Source organism: Andrographis paniculata, unplaced genomic scaffold, assembly GCF_009805555.1.
Source record: "Andrographis paniculata isolate CXL003 unplaced genomic scaffold, ASM980555v1 Contig12END, whole genome shotgun sequence".
In the NCBI taxonomy this organism is placed as follows: Eukaryota; Viridiplantae; Streptophyta; class Magnoliopsida; order Lamiales; family Acanthaceae; genus Andrographis; species Andrographis paniculata.
The window spans coordinates 3,729,748-3,742,834 of NW_026137402.1; the positions used below are offsets into that span (position 1 = coordinate 3,729,748).

Consider the following 13,087-nt stretch of genomic DNA (forward strand, 5'->3'; position numbering starts at 1 on the left):
GAAATATTTACAAATATTTTTATTTAATTAGAATTTAAATTATTTTTTAATATATTATTTTTTATTTTCAGTTCAATTCGAATTATTTGCAAATATTTTTGGTTAACCCAAATTTTTGGTTCAGATACGGTTCGAAATTTCGGATATTTATTCGATTAGGTTCGAATATCAAATACCTATATATTTGTAATTATTTGAACTGTGCCAACCCTAGTTGGTCTATAGCCAAAATTAAGTCAAAGTCAACTATCATAGTCCAATTTAGACAATTCAATTGTCATTTGGATAAATTTTGAAAATTATTGTGAAGATAAAATAAGATTTTATCATAGTACTAAAATTAGACAAGACATGAGAGCTTTTGGGAAAAAAAATTTTAAAATTTGAATATAGCCAATCTCTAAAGTTAATATGTAACCAGAGCCATATTACTTCAACAATGGGGGCACTTTGTACTGAAATGGCTTCTTCCAATGTGACCGGAAAAAAAAAAAAAAAAAAAAGCCGACCGGAATTTTCACCACGGGGCGGTGACGAGCTCCTTGAAGTCGAGGCCGAGCTTCTCGTTTCGATACTTGAGAACCTTAACTTCGGCGACGGCTATACTTCCCATCGACGATTCGATATTAATAGGCGTCGCCGCAATCTCCCTATAAGCTTGCGCGGTTTTTTGTCTCTTCGACTCATAAACACGGCCCGATTCCCGCAAGACGCTGATTAACTTGCTGAGCCGGGTGCGTAGGAACCCGACCGTCATTCCGAGATCCTCGAATGCTTTGAGAGTTTTGTCCCAACATTCGAGCTGGTGGAGGGGCGTCGACAGGTCGGAGGATCGGATGGCGTCGGAAATCTCGACGGTTTCGATGATCATCGCGCCGGAAAATTTGCAGCTGAGGCCTTTGATGAGATGGGTGTGAAGAAATGTCTTCTGGCTGCAGCAGAGCTGGTAGTACTTGATTCGGATGTTCGTTGGTATCTCGGAATCGAGAATGTGTTCGTCGACGCGGATCTTGAAGTTGGAAAGGTCTTCGAAGCCGGGAACGGAAGTTGACTCGGGATATCTGATGCCTTCGGGAAGATCCGGGGTGAAATGGTCGACGACAGTGTTCCCGTATTGCGCTACGAATCTTGCCTTGTTCATCTCGTGGTGGTGGCCGTTTACTCCGTTGATATGTTTGTACGGTGGTCCCGGATTTTCGCCTGTACGAGTCTTTTCTTCGGTTTGGTTCTCGATTTTCACTGGTAAAGTTCTTTACGGTTAATTTGGGACTTTAAAGTCGGATGGAAATCGAGAATATAGAGGTGCCGTACCTGCGGTGACCACCGGGATGCAATTTTGAATGTCGTATGTTTGGACATTCAATGATCCATCGTTGTTTTCGGATAATCTTCCGGATCGAATAATGCATACCTGTAAAAACCGTCAAAGATCACTGTAAGAGGCGGATAAGAAGAGATTAATGATTGTTCGAACAACACACAGTATATGTTACATATGACAACATTTCATACAACACATGTCACAATCGATAATTATTGAAACAGCATGTACAATGTGTATATCATGTTCGGTAGGATACAAAATGTCAAGAGCAATGAATGATGGCTTCAATTTAAATCAAACTCTTAGGTTGTGTTCTTTGTAGTTTTACCGCAGATTTTTACTATTCAAATTCATTTTTTCCTCCAAAAATATTACACCAAACAATTACTTTTTTTTTTTTTTTTTATATTATATTACAAATTTATTTTACATTCAAAACATCACGTTAACCTCTATTTATATCACATCAAACATCTATTCAAATTCAACATTTTACTAATAAAAAATCCAAACCCAAAAATTAAAACCCACAAACAAACACACCCTTAACGTTTTCATAATGAAATCGGGCTAGTATGCATGTAAGAAATTATGTTAAGCAAGGATCGAATAGTTACCCTAAATTTGCAAGACTCGATCAGATTGAATATTAAACCGTCTCCCTCCATCAATTTGTGCGTGATAGAGAAGCATCTCCAACCACAGCAGAGTCTGTGTTTCCGAAATGAGTATTTTGCGGTGTATTCTTGGTTGGATTCATTGACAAGAATAACAGCATCATCATGACTTGGCAAATGAGCATCGCAAAATTTCTTCGGTAAGCCCTGTTACAAAAAGAGTAAAAGTCTCCACAATGTCATCATCAAATGAAAATTTTGGTTAAATTTACAGAGTGATGAGATCTTGAACTCACCAAATAAAATTTACCAGAGAGATGGGATTTGAGCAATTGTTTGAAAAAACTAGGGTACTGTTCTGACAGATTCGATTGAATGCCTTGTTTAAACTCCATGGACGAGGTAATGACATTGACATTGACGTCGACACACTTATGAGGTTTAACGATTGCGCTTGCTTTAGTTTCACCACTGTAAAATTACATAAAAATCGTTGTAAATTAATACACATGGTTATAGTAAAACATTTGTTAAGCAGGAATGCAACAATACATATAAGCATATGATCATTCGACAGTATCGTATGCCCTATCCCATAATTAGGACTTCCCATCTCATTCAATGTCAATATTCACAATTCTAGCCTGTTTATGACTTCTCATCTTATTGTACGACTTATTTCTATGCTAATAATTTGTTAGCAATACATCAAAGAAGGGCCACTGTTTAGAAGGCATAACAAAGAAAGGAGGATTAAGGTTAAGCAGAAAACGGAATCATCTACCTAAGGAATATTATGTGCAGAACTTAAGGAGTAATATTTAGTATGAACAGAGAACGAGACTGCATACCTAACTATTACAAAAGCACATCTCGAAACAAAACTATAGCAGTTGATATTCTCAACATATAACAAATTCAGTCTGTTAAAAAGCCGTGTACAAAGCGCATTTATGGTACTTTGTACGCCCTCTTTGTCGTACATGTTCCACAAGATCGTAGCCAATGGATTTCATCACAACAAGAGGGCGTGGCATGTCGTAAACCTTCTATATCATAAATCAAACAGTGCCAAGTGTAACACGACATAATTATAATTTGCATTTAAGAATAACACGACACTTCATAGAAATGTGAAGCATATTCACCTTATGTTTAACAATTGTTCGAAATATCACAACCCAATAGTGGGTAAGTCTTTCGTTGCATAGTATTATTAGCTTTGCATAGAAAACTACAAATAATTCAATAAGCGCCGATCACATTCCGGAAACTCATGTTGCCCAATCGAATAGCATTGAATCACACGTACATGAGATTTAAATGTTTCTAACATCATTCTACATGAGCATTGCAGACACACTTTCAAGAATACAAAACATAATTTAAATCTTTCAACAGAAATTCACAAATCAATGGATTCTAACTCGACATCAAATTAAACTCACTCCACTTATCTGTAAATTACATACAAAATTGAACGAAGTGAAAGTGAAACCAAGTCATCCTATCCACCTGAAGCAGAACATCAAGCAAATCAACCTACTTTCCAATTAAAGCTTCAAAAACAATAAAACCATAACAAATAAAAGAATCCACCATATCATCCACAGCGAAGCAATAACAAAACAGTTCGTAAATAATATAAAATCAAGTGATCAAACGGTGAATATAAACGAACCTCAAGCTATTAATTCAGAATTCAAACCTATAATTAATAAAACTCAAGAAAATAAACTCCGATGGTCTCTGTTCGTGGTTTTTTGTGCAACGCAAACAATCTAAAAACACCAGTTTCAAAAAATTACAGCAGAACAACTAATTCATTAAATTTCGAAACGCAAAACAGTTTGACACATGAAGCGGTGATCAACCTCGGTTGAAGTAGAGCCAGCATTCCACTCATAGGACCAGAAATCGGAACTTCTTCTCTCGTTTTCACGACGTCCACTTTCAGAATTTCCATCATCAGAGGGCTTTTATCGCCAGTAAAAAAGGGGGCTTTCCGATGTCACACCCGCCGAAACGACGGCGTTTCGAATGGAGGCCTGATGAAAAATAATAAAAACCAAAAAAAAAAAAAAAAACTACAAAATCAGAACATAAAATTACACTATACCCCCTAAGGTTGTCGTAAATGCAGAAATGACCATATAAAAATATAAAATCGCCACCAAATTACACCATACATGTTTTAGGCTATTTTTCATTCTTTTTATTTTTTTAAGTCTCACCATTCATATTAAAATATGTTATTTTTTTATATAATATATCAAATTTAGTTATTATTTAATTTAAAATATTAAACACGAACATAAATTTAAAACTAAAAAGTGAATATTTTTTCTCAAAATTTTACTATATAACTTCGTATATTTTTTATAAAAATATATTATTCATCTCATAAAATATTATATTAAATTATTATTATTTAATAAAATATAACTACAAAAATAAAACGAACAAACTTTTAATATATTTTGGCTTTTAACGAGTTTTTTTTGGTTTAAACTTAACAAATAAAAATATTATTTAAATTAAAATTTAATTACGATAATTTAAAATCAAACAAAAATAATATTTTGTAAAATTTTCATGTATAGCATGAATAATTGGCTAACAAATTTATAAAATAGACAAATTTTAAACATATAATATTATTAAAATTAAATAGGTTTAAGAGTAAAATATTAAATAAATTGATTTAAATAGCCGAGGAATTTAATTATAAGAAAACTAAATTCAAGAGCTTTTCGAAATTGATTTTTATGTGAATAAAAATGTTTTGGATCAACGTATAAATAAATTGAGATTTTCTCAATTATTTGGAATAAAATATAATTAAAATTGTTAGTTAAAAGTTATTACCAGCTTTGGGTAAAAGGAGATGAGGAACCACAAATCTAAATAAAGAGGACTAATTTTCAAAATTTTTAAAATAATATGATCAGAAATTTATATTTCAATGTTATATTCTTCGATTTGATACATTTTATAAAAAAAATGATAATAGAGCAAAATAAAAAAATTAAAAACACATTGTATATATATATATATTTATTTATTTTTGTATTGTTTAAAAATAATAAATAATACTCCCTCCTTCCATTAAAATTAAAATACTTGGGTACGGCACGAAGTTTAAGAAAAATGAATATTTTATTAGAAAAGTTATAGATAGTTGAGTGTATTTTTAAAAATTTAGTTAGAAATCAAAGTAAATAAAGAAAATATAATAAAGTTAGTGATATTTATTGTAAATAAATGTTTAGTAGAGTTAAACGTTGATTTGTTCACTTTGCAATTAGATAAATTTAAGGGACATACTAAAAAAAGAAAGCCAAAATAAATTTGGCTGACATAAATAGTACTTCCTCCGTTCCAAACACCCTGCAACATTTTCTTTTTGGTACGTCCCAAACACTATGCAATATTTCCAAAATAGAAAATAATTAATTATACTTAATCTCTACCCCACACTTTATCCCCTCACATCATCCAAATAAAAAAATAAAATATATATTTCTCTCTCCATCACATCACCTAATTTCTAAATTATCCTACTTAATACTACCCACCTAAAAACCCGTGCCAAAACCAAATATTTCACCATGTTTGGGACGGAGGGAGTACCATTTTTTTAAAAAAAATATATTATTAGAATTATCTTATTGTCACTATTAAAAGTATGTTTGTTTAACACTTTTATTTTTAAGTATTCTTATTGTAAAGTATAAAAATGTATATAAAAAAATACTACTCTCTCCGTCCCAGATACCGTGTATGCTACACTGTAGACACGGTATTTTAGGAGGGGTGTAGTTAGTTCATAATTAAGAATGTATTAGTGAAAATAATTATCTTATAATATAAATAATTATAAATTAAAATTAAGATAACTAATTAGTTTAATTAAAATTTAAAAAAAAATAAAATTTAAAAATTTAAAATGAGATTAAAGTGTATAATCATTTTTCAAAAAAGAAAAATGACATGGTATGTGGAATGGACATAAACGGCAACATGGACATGGTATCTGTGACGGATGTAGTATATTTTATGTATTTTATTAACTTTCTTTATATTTTTTTATTATATGTATTGTATATTATTTTATAATATTTCTAAACAATTATATAGAATTAAAATACTAGTCACAAGCACGGCCATCCGTCGGAATCAGACCATGTCGCCGAGGCCAAATTTTACAGCATAACTCAATAACCAAGTCCAAAACTCAAACATTTAGGATTTGTTTAAGCAACACATTTACACTTATTTGATACTATTTATTTTTTAAAAATATCACATCAAATATATTTTTTTTCTCATAAAATATCAAATTATTTTTTTCAAAACTTTTAAATTTTCAAAAACCTCTAAAAAAAAAACCCGTGTCTAAACAAACCCTAATTTTGGAAGCCCAAAATTATTTAAAAAAATGCTTACCATTCCGAATCACGCCAAAAATCCAAAATAAACCATATACTACAATAAAATAAACTCAAATTGATGAAAAAAGACGAAAAATTTACAACGGAACCTCCAATAAAAACAAATCACAAAAACTGAACACTAAAGGTGTGTTTGTTTGAGGGTTTGGATTTTGGATTGGTATTTGAATAGTAAAAATTTTGAATTTGAATAGTTGTACGATGTGATATAAATAAGAATTGATGTGATGTTTTGAATGTAAAATTGATTTTGAGTATAATATAAAAAATGAAAAATAAATATTAGATTTGATGTTTTTGGAAGAAAAATTTTATGAGAATAGTAGAAATCCCATAAAATCCCTCAAACAAACACACTCTAACAATACCTCTAAATGGGGCCGGGCCTATTGGGCTCCAGTCACAAGCAGGCCCAAACCAATTCGAGAAATACGACGTCGTTACGTATGCGGCGCACGTTAGCCGTTGGAATATCCCTGGGATGCGCCAAGGGTGCGCATTTTATCTGAGCTGGCACATGAGCAATACCACTCGGCGAACCACCACCAAGAACACAATCATCTCTCTCGTCTGTCCTCATCTTCTCCCTTCCTAATTTCTCCACAAATCCAAACCCTCATTTTCCTTTACCACTGGTCGGAGATTCGAGCAGTCGAGTTCCGACCCTTTCCGAGGATGAGCAGCGGGGGGAGAGTCTATTGGGTGAGGAGTCACGCGGAAGAGTTCAAGGTTAAGGGTATAGTCGTCGTTTTTGCGTGGATTTCAATTACCGATGCTCAGCTGAAGGATTTTGCTCGTCTCTACACTTCTCTTGGATGGAAGCCTCTTGTTTGCCGCTCCGGTTACCTCAATCCGTAATTACTCGTTTTACTGTTGTAATTTGCTGCTGTTCGTGCGTAGTGGTGTTCTTTTCCTTTTCCTTTTACCTTTTTTCTTTTTTCTTGATAATTGTGAATGTGTTAGAGGTTTCTGTATAGAGGTATAGATGTTGAAGTTTTTGGTATCGAAATTCTTGTGCCTTTTGAAAACAGTGGTCAAAGTTGAGCAAACGGAGTTTCTGTTGGCTTCCGGGGAATTGGGGGAAATAGTTTTAGAGAATGATAAATGTTGTTGAATTTCAGGAATTCATATGATTAAAGTGGATAATTCTATCTAAACAGCAAAATTCAAGTTGTTTTTGACTTTGCCTTTTTCTGTTGAGTTGCTAGTGCTTGTTCTTGTTCACTTTTTTGAAATTTCATCAGAAATGATGTAATGAAACTAATATGAGATCATGTTCTTCAATAACAGTGTTGTGGTGAGATATCAGCATGCTTACAATGCTTATAGCATCTGTGTTTTCTCTCAATTTGTTTCTTGAATTAGTATGACCATTCTGTTGGTTGTTTTTCTGCAGATTTATCCCAGATAGAGCTACATCTTTGGCCTTTTCTGTCCTTGAGGAGCTCGTTAAGGTTAGTCACCGACAAGGCTTTGTTTTACATTGAGAAAATAAAATAAAAAAAAATTAGATCTGTAAATTTGGCAGTGAATGGTTGAGAGTTCGAGTGTTTTGGGTGTTCTTGAATTACCGAAAAAGGCAATTAAGTCCCCCCTTTCTTGAAGCTTGAGCTCTTCGATTGCCTTATTGTGCGAGACTCAAATAGACTTTTCTAAGTTGTTCCGGTTGCATTACAATACTTACTCGACATTTTAATATGTTTTGGTTAATGCTGCGTAATTAGGGTTGTCAATTTCGGTTTCAAGTTATTTTGTTCTTTTGCCGATTAATACGTGGTTGTTGATGTAGGAGCTTAGATGTGGGCTGTGTCCTGTAGTCCTCGCATCGTTTTGTGGTGGCTCCAAAGCTTGCATGTACAAGTTTCTTCAGGTTATGTTCATTTTCGCATAGCCATGATTGATGTATGAAGTGTAGCTGAATTTAATTGTGCCGGTACTTTTCCTTTTTACATCCTAAAAATCGTGTCTTTGGTTCCATTGTTTGGTGCAGATTATTAAAGAATGTTCGCAACTTGAGCCCAGCCTCGTAAGTTTACCTGACTTCGAAAATCTGCTGTGAATGGTGAATGAGTAAACCTTACGTTAATCACCTTTTTGTGTTGCATAAGGAGGATAGCGGATTGGTTGCTAGCTGCATCTCGGGCCAGATCTATGACTCTGATCCTGTGGATTTCACTAACGACTTGGGTGCAAGATTGGCTCTACACAGCTCCATTCTGAAAATGCCTGGTTCATCGAAGCTAGTATCGTTATTTGGAAAATGGGTTACCTCAAGTTTGGATGCTTTATTCGTCACGAGATTTGGATCTCAACGCACAGATTACTGGCAGACGCTATATTCTTCAGTTGTATGTCACACTTGTCTTTTATCTACAAGTTGTGTTGCATTCTTTTTTCTTTTTCTTTTTCTTTTTTTTTTTTAGTATCGAACTGTTATATTTATTTGCTCTCTTAATGTAGGACATAGGGGCGCCGTTTCTCATTTTATGCTCAGAGAACAATGATTCCATTCCAATTTCAACAATTTGCAACTTTGCTCAACGTATTCGAGAGTTGGGGGGAAATGTGAGTGTTGTGAAGTTTAGTACAGCCAATGAAGGTTAGTATTATATTTTTCACGATTGTTATGAACTTGTTTAGCTCCACCTCGCTAATGAAAACGTGCATGTGGAACTGGATTTATTAGTCTAAATTAGAGCTGTTAAACGAGCTGAGCGAGCTTGAATATCTGTTGTTTGAGCTCGACTCGAACATATTATCGGTATATGCCCAACTTGGCTCGTTTAGGATTCGAGCTTAAACATTAGCTCAAGCTCAGCTCGTTACGCTCGAATTTAAGCTCGAGTTCGACTCAAATTTTATACATATTATATATAATTTTAAATATATAAATTAAATATATCTAGTTTTGTTCATAGTTTATTATAATAAATTTTTTTATTAATAAATATAAACTTTGATATAAAGGATTATTTATATGTATTATATTAATATATACAATGATACAAATATGCAATCACTAACGAGCAAAATGAGCTATTTGCGAGCTGAGCTCGGGCTTTATTTGTCTAAATAATAATTTTCGAGCCCAAGCTCGGGTCGCTTATCTCTATAAACAAGCCGAGTTCTCTAGTTCGAATATGATGCCTCATAATATATTTAAGTATGTAGAAGCCAATGATGCTTACTGAGCTAGTTAGGAATCAGTTGAATGTGCATATAATGTTCACTGTTACCCTGAATATAGGTTATTGGAAATAGTTAATATCCTTCTTCAATTTGCTTCTTTTGTGTTGCCGTAATTCCATAAATTTTGTAAGTTAATTCAAAATTTCCGATTATGTAATAATGGTGATTTGTTTGTCAGATAAGGTAATAAGTACATTATAATTTTAACTTGGTTCCATATTGAGCTTCTCGGGATTGTAGATTTGGACCAAATAGAGCATGAAATTGAGACAACGGGAAGGTCTTTCCATTTGCTGATTGTTATATTTTGTGGAGTTTGTTTGGATGGGGATTTTCTATCGGCCCTACATTTTTTCCATTTTCTCCTCTGTTCTCACTCAAGCTAAATTTATTTATATTACGAAACCGAAAAATAAATAAGATCTTTCTTATGTGCAAAGCATATCATTTTTCCGACGGGTTTATGCTGTCTGGCATCTTGTGCAGCCTGATTTTTTTCCCTAAGTAATATGTGGATATGACATATGGTATGTTTCGAAACAGGTCAATACAAACAACAGCCGATGCAGTATACAGCAGCCACGGCTGAGTTGCTTGACCGGGCAGTTTCAATTTTCTCTGAAAAAGTCCAGAAACTTGGGAAAAAGTCTCGCACGGATTATATGCATGACGAAATATCTGATCTGATATGCGACCTCCAGAATGCTGCAGTTCACTCAAATCAAAGCTTCCGTAGAGTTGCAGTTGGGCCCAGCGACCACTTCTTCCTGCCTAGTTCATCAGAATATCAGAAGACCCCCGACTATGGGTCACCCCAAGAAGAGAGCAAAGATGTGCTGTCTCATCATTCAAGCCCAAGTATGAACACAAACAGCATCCTCGGCCAAATACTTTTTGATGTTTGTGTTCCAAAGAACGTTGAAGGTTGGGATATTAAATTCTCCGGCTCTTTGAATGGAGAGCCCTATGCTTCAGTCCGCAGACGGTCAGTTATTCGAAGCATCAAACATAGATCGAGGTTGTAAGAGCTTCAGTGGAGAATGTACGTACGAAGTAAATGTGGATATACTAAGTTGGAATTTTGGCTCCAAAAGCATCTCGGGAAACTTCAATCTTAAGTTATTGCCATGAGTTATGACGCCTGCAATATGCTGTGGTGGGGATCGAATGTGTATTACCTGAACCAGAAAGAGGTTAATGCTTATGGAGCGTATAGCACACATGAAGGTAACTACATATGTACATAGTACACCCGACCCATAATATGAATTACTTTCTCCCTTCAGTGTGATCTATAACACATCGGACCTTGAAAACTTCTATGATATCATAATATTGCAGGTTTGAATGTTCTGTGATCATGTTTGACCGACGCTTGTAAAATATTTTTGAGAATAAATGAGATGTTAATATCCATGTTGGTTATTCCTCATTCGATGATTTTAACCTTTTCTTTTGTTCTTTGGTAATTCAGCCGCGGAGTTAGTTGCCTTCTAGCGTTGGAAATTTTGGTTTTTAGATATCTGATTATTGCTGAGCATCAACTGTGAAATTTGTCGAATCTTTGTTTTAGGGATCTGCTGCCCAATGTGCTACATGTAATAATACGCGTCATACATGTTATGTTTTACTCTCAACAGTCGATGTAAATATGCAAGAATTTTGACTTGCAATAGAAAAGTTTTGTTTGTTTGTTTTTTCAATATTTGAAGGGTTCGAGATAAAATTGTACATTCTAAGCACACTCTCGCCGGAACTCAAAGCTGTCGAAGGAGCTTTATATGGTTGCAGGTACGCACGTGTATTCGCAGATGATTATGTATAATGTTGTGGATGGAATAGGTATTAATTCTAAACTTTCTTAGCATTTGCTAGGTAGGGGCTCCAATGTTTTAGGTTTCTGTTGGAAGACTATATAATGTGTAATAAATGCATTTTTCGATTCGATAAGGTTTTATGTGAGATAGTTATTTAATATGAATGGTATCAAATGGGACATTTATTTTTCTATTAGCTTAAATTTTTAGGTAAAATTGTTTAACAGTTTCTTTTGAATTGAAACTAATAAAATGAGGAGGTACAATGCCAATTTCCATTAATTGTGGTTATATGTATATGCATACATATGTGCGTTAAGAGTGTGTAGCACGGTACATATATGATTTTGATTTTGTTTGGGGGTTTCGGATTTGAACAGTAAAGATTTTGAATTGGAATAAGTGTACGAGTGAGATATAAATAAGTGTTAGTAAAAATTTTGAATTGGAATAAGTATACGAATGAGATATAAATAAGTGTTAGATGTGATTTGTGAATATAAATTTTTTAGTATAATAAAGAAAATAAAAAATAAATGTATTTGTTTAGTGTTCTTAATTTGAAGTGGTTTTATATTAGATATGAAAAAACATATAGGTAATACATTTTATATATATATAAAAAATAATATTTTGTATTGACTGATATTATTATTATTATTTTTTTTTGAGTTAATATATATATATGAATGAGTGTGTATATATATATATATTTTTTTGGGTAGCATTAATGGTAAGTGTATATATATATATATATATATATATATAAAATTAAGTACATTAACAACCACCTAAGGTTTGTAAGATTTGGAGATTGTAATAACCTCAAATAAAACTAGTAATACTATAACAACGGTACACGGCCACACCCTCTCATAAACAACATACTCTCTCCGTCGTCCCAGATACCATGTATGCTACACTGTATTAGTTTAAATTTAAAATGAGATTAAAGTGTGTAATCATTTTCCAAAAAAGGAAAGTGACATGGTGTGGGACGGACAGAAACGGCAACGTGGATATAGTATCTGGGACGGAGGGAGTATATTATTATGTCCTTGCTTTTCAAAATATTGAAAAATGTAATTTCTTTATCATTTAAATTTATGTTTACTTTTTTTTGGATTAAAAAATATTTTCATTTTTTTAAGTAAAAAATATAAATTTTTGTATTTCTTTTACTATAAAATAAAAAATATAATAATTATTATTTATTTTTATTAAAATCCGTGTTCGACGAAATAAACACAAAAATGTTCTTTAAGACTCATATGCAAATTAGTGGAGTGGGTTAAAAATTAGCCCAAACCTAGTTTTTGACTTTTGGAGAAGGAATGTAATTACCTTTAAATATTATGATTTTGGGGGTTAAATATGACACCTTGAATAAATAAGCATAGTGTCCAAATGGTTTTTTTTGGGGAAAATAACATGAGATTTTAATAAATTTGAGAGAATTTAATAATTTTCATTCTTACTTTAATTGTCAAATGAAAATATTGTTAAACAAAAAATATTTTATGAGCAAATTTGAAAATCTTCATTTAACTTTCACGTATGTTGCAAGACATGATTTCTCGACCAATATTTTTATTGACTAATTGGCTAATTGTTTGTAAATTGGAGTGTCTTGAATTAAATTCTTTTTAAGATTTGTTTAATCGTTTGAGCCAAATTATTAATTAA

General features: G+C 32.8%; 2 protein-coding genes across 3 annotated transcripts; one reads left to right on the forward strand and one right to left on the reverse strand.

Annotated features, from left to right (window-relative positions):
* Positions 1-231: 231 nt before the first annotated feature.
* LOC127252019 (B3 domain-containing protein Os01g0234100-like) lies at positions 232-3,956 on the reverse strand. Of its 2 annotated transcripts, XM_051276022.1 has the most exons (6): positions 3,816-3,858; positions 3,414-3,456; positions 2,238-2,412; positions 1,942-2,148; positions 1,312-1,411; positions 232-1,239 (listed from the first exon to the last, which is right to left on the reverse strand). In XM_051276022.1, the coding sequence occupies exons 3-6, from the start codon at positions 2,334-2,336 to the stop codon at positions 518-520; spliced, it is 1,128 nt and encodes a 375-aa protein (XP_051131979.1). In that variant the 5' UTR covers positions 2,337-2,412; positions 3,414-3,456; positions 3,816-3,858; the 3' UTR covers positions 232-517. The 2 variants fall into 2 exon arrangements, with proteins under 2 accessions (XP_051131979.1, XP_051131976.1); XM_051276019.1 differs by lacking the exon at positions 3,414-3,456 and having other exon boundaries at positions 3,816-3,956.
* A 2,907-nt stretch (positions 3,957-6,863) lies between these two features.
* Positions 6,864-11,287, forward strand: LOC127254876 (uncharacterized). Its single transcript, XM_051280208.1, has 7 exons — positions 6,864-7,249; positions 7,792-7,849; positions 8,185-8,265; positions 8,386-8,421; positions 8,504-8,743; positions 8,856-8,994; positions 10,128-11,287. Exons 1-7 carry the CDS (start codon positions 7,071-7,073, stop codon positions 10,607-10,609), a joined length of 1,215 nt encoding a protein of 404 aa, XP_051136165.1. The 5' UTR covers positions 6,864-7,070; the 3' UTR covers positions 10,610-11,287.
* Positions 11,288-13,087: the final 1,800 nt, after the last annotated feature.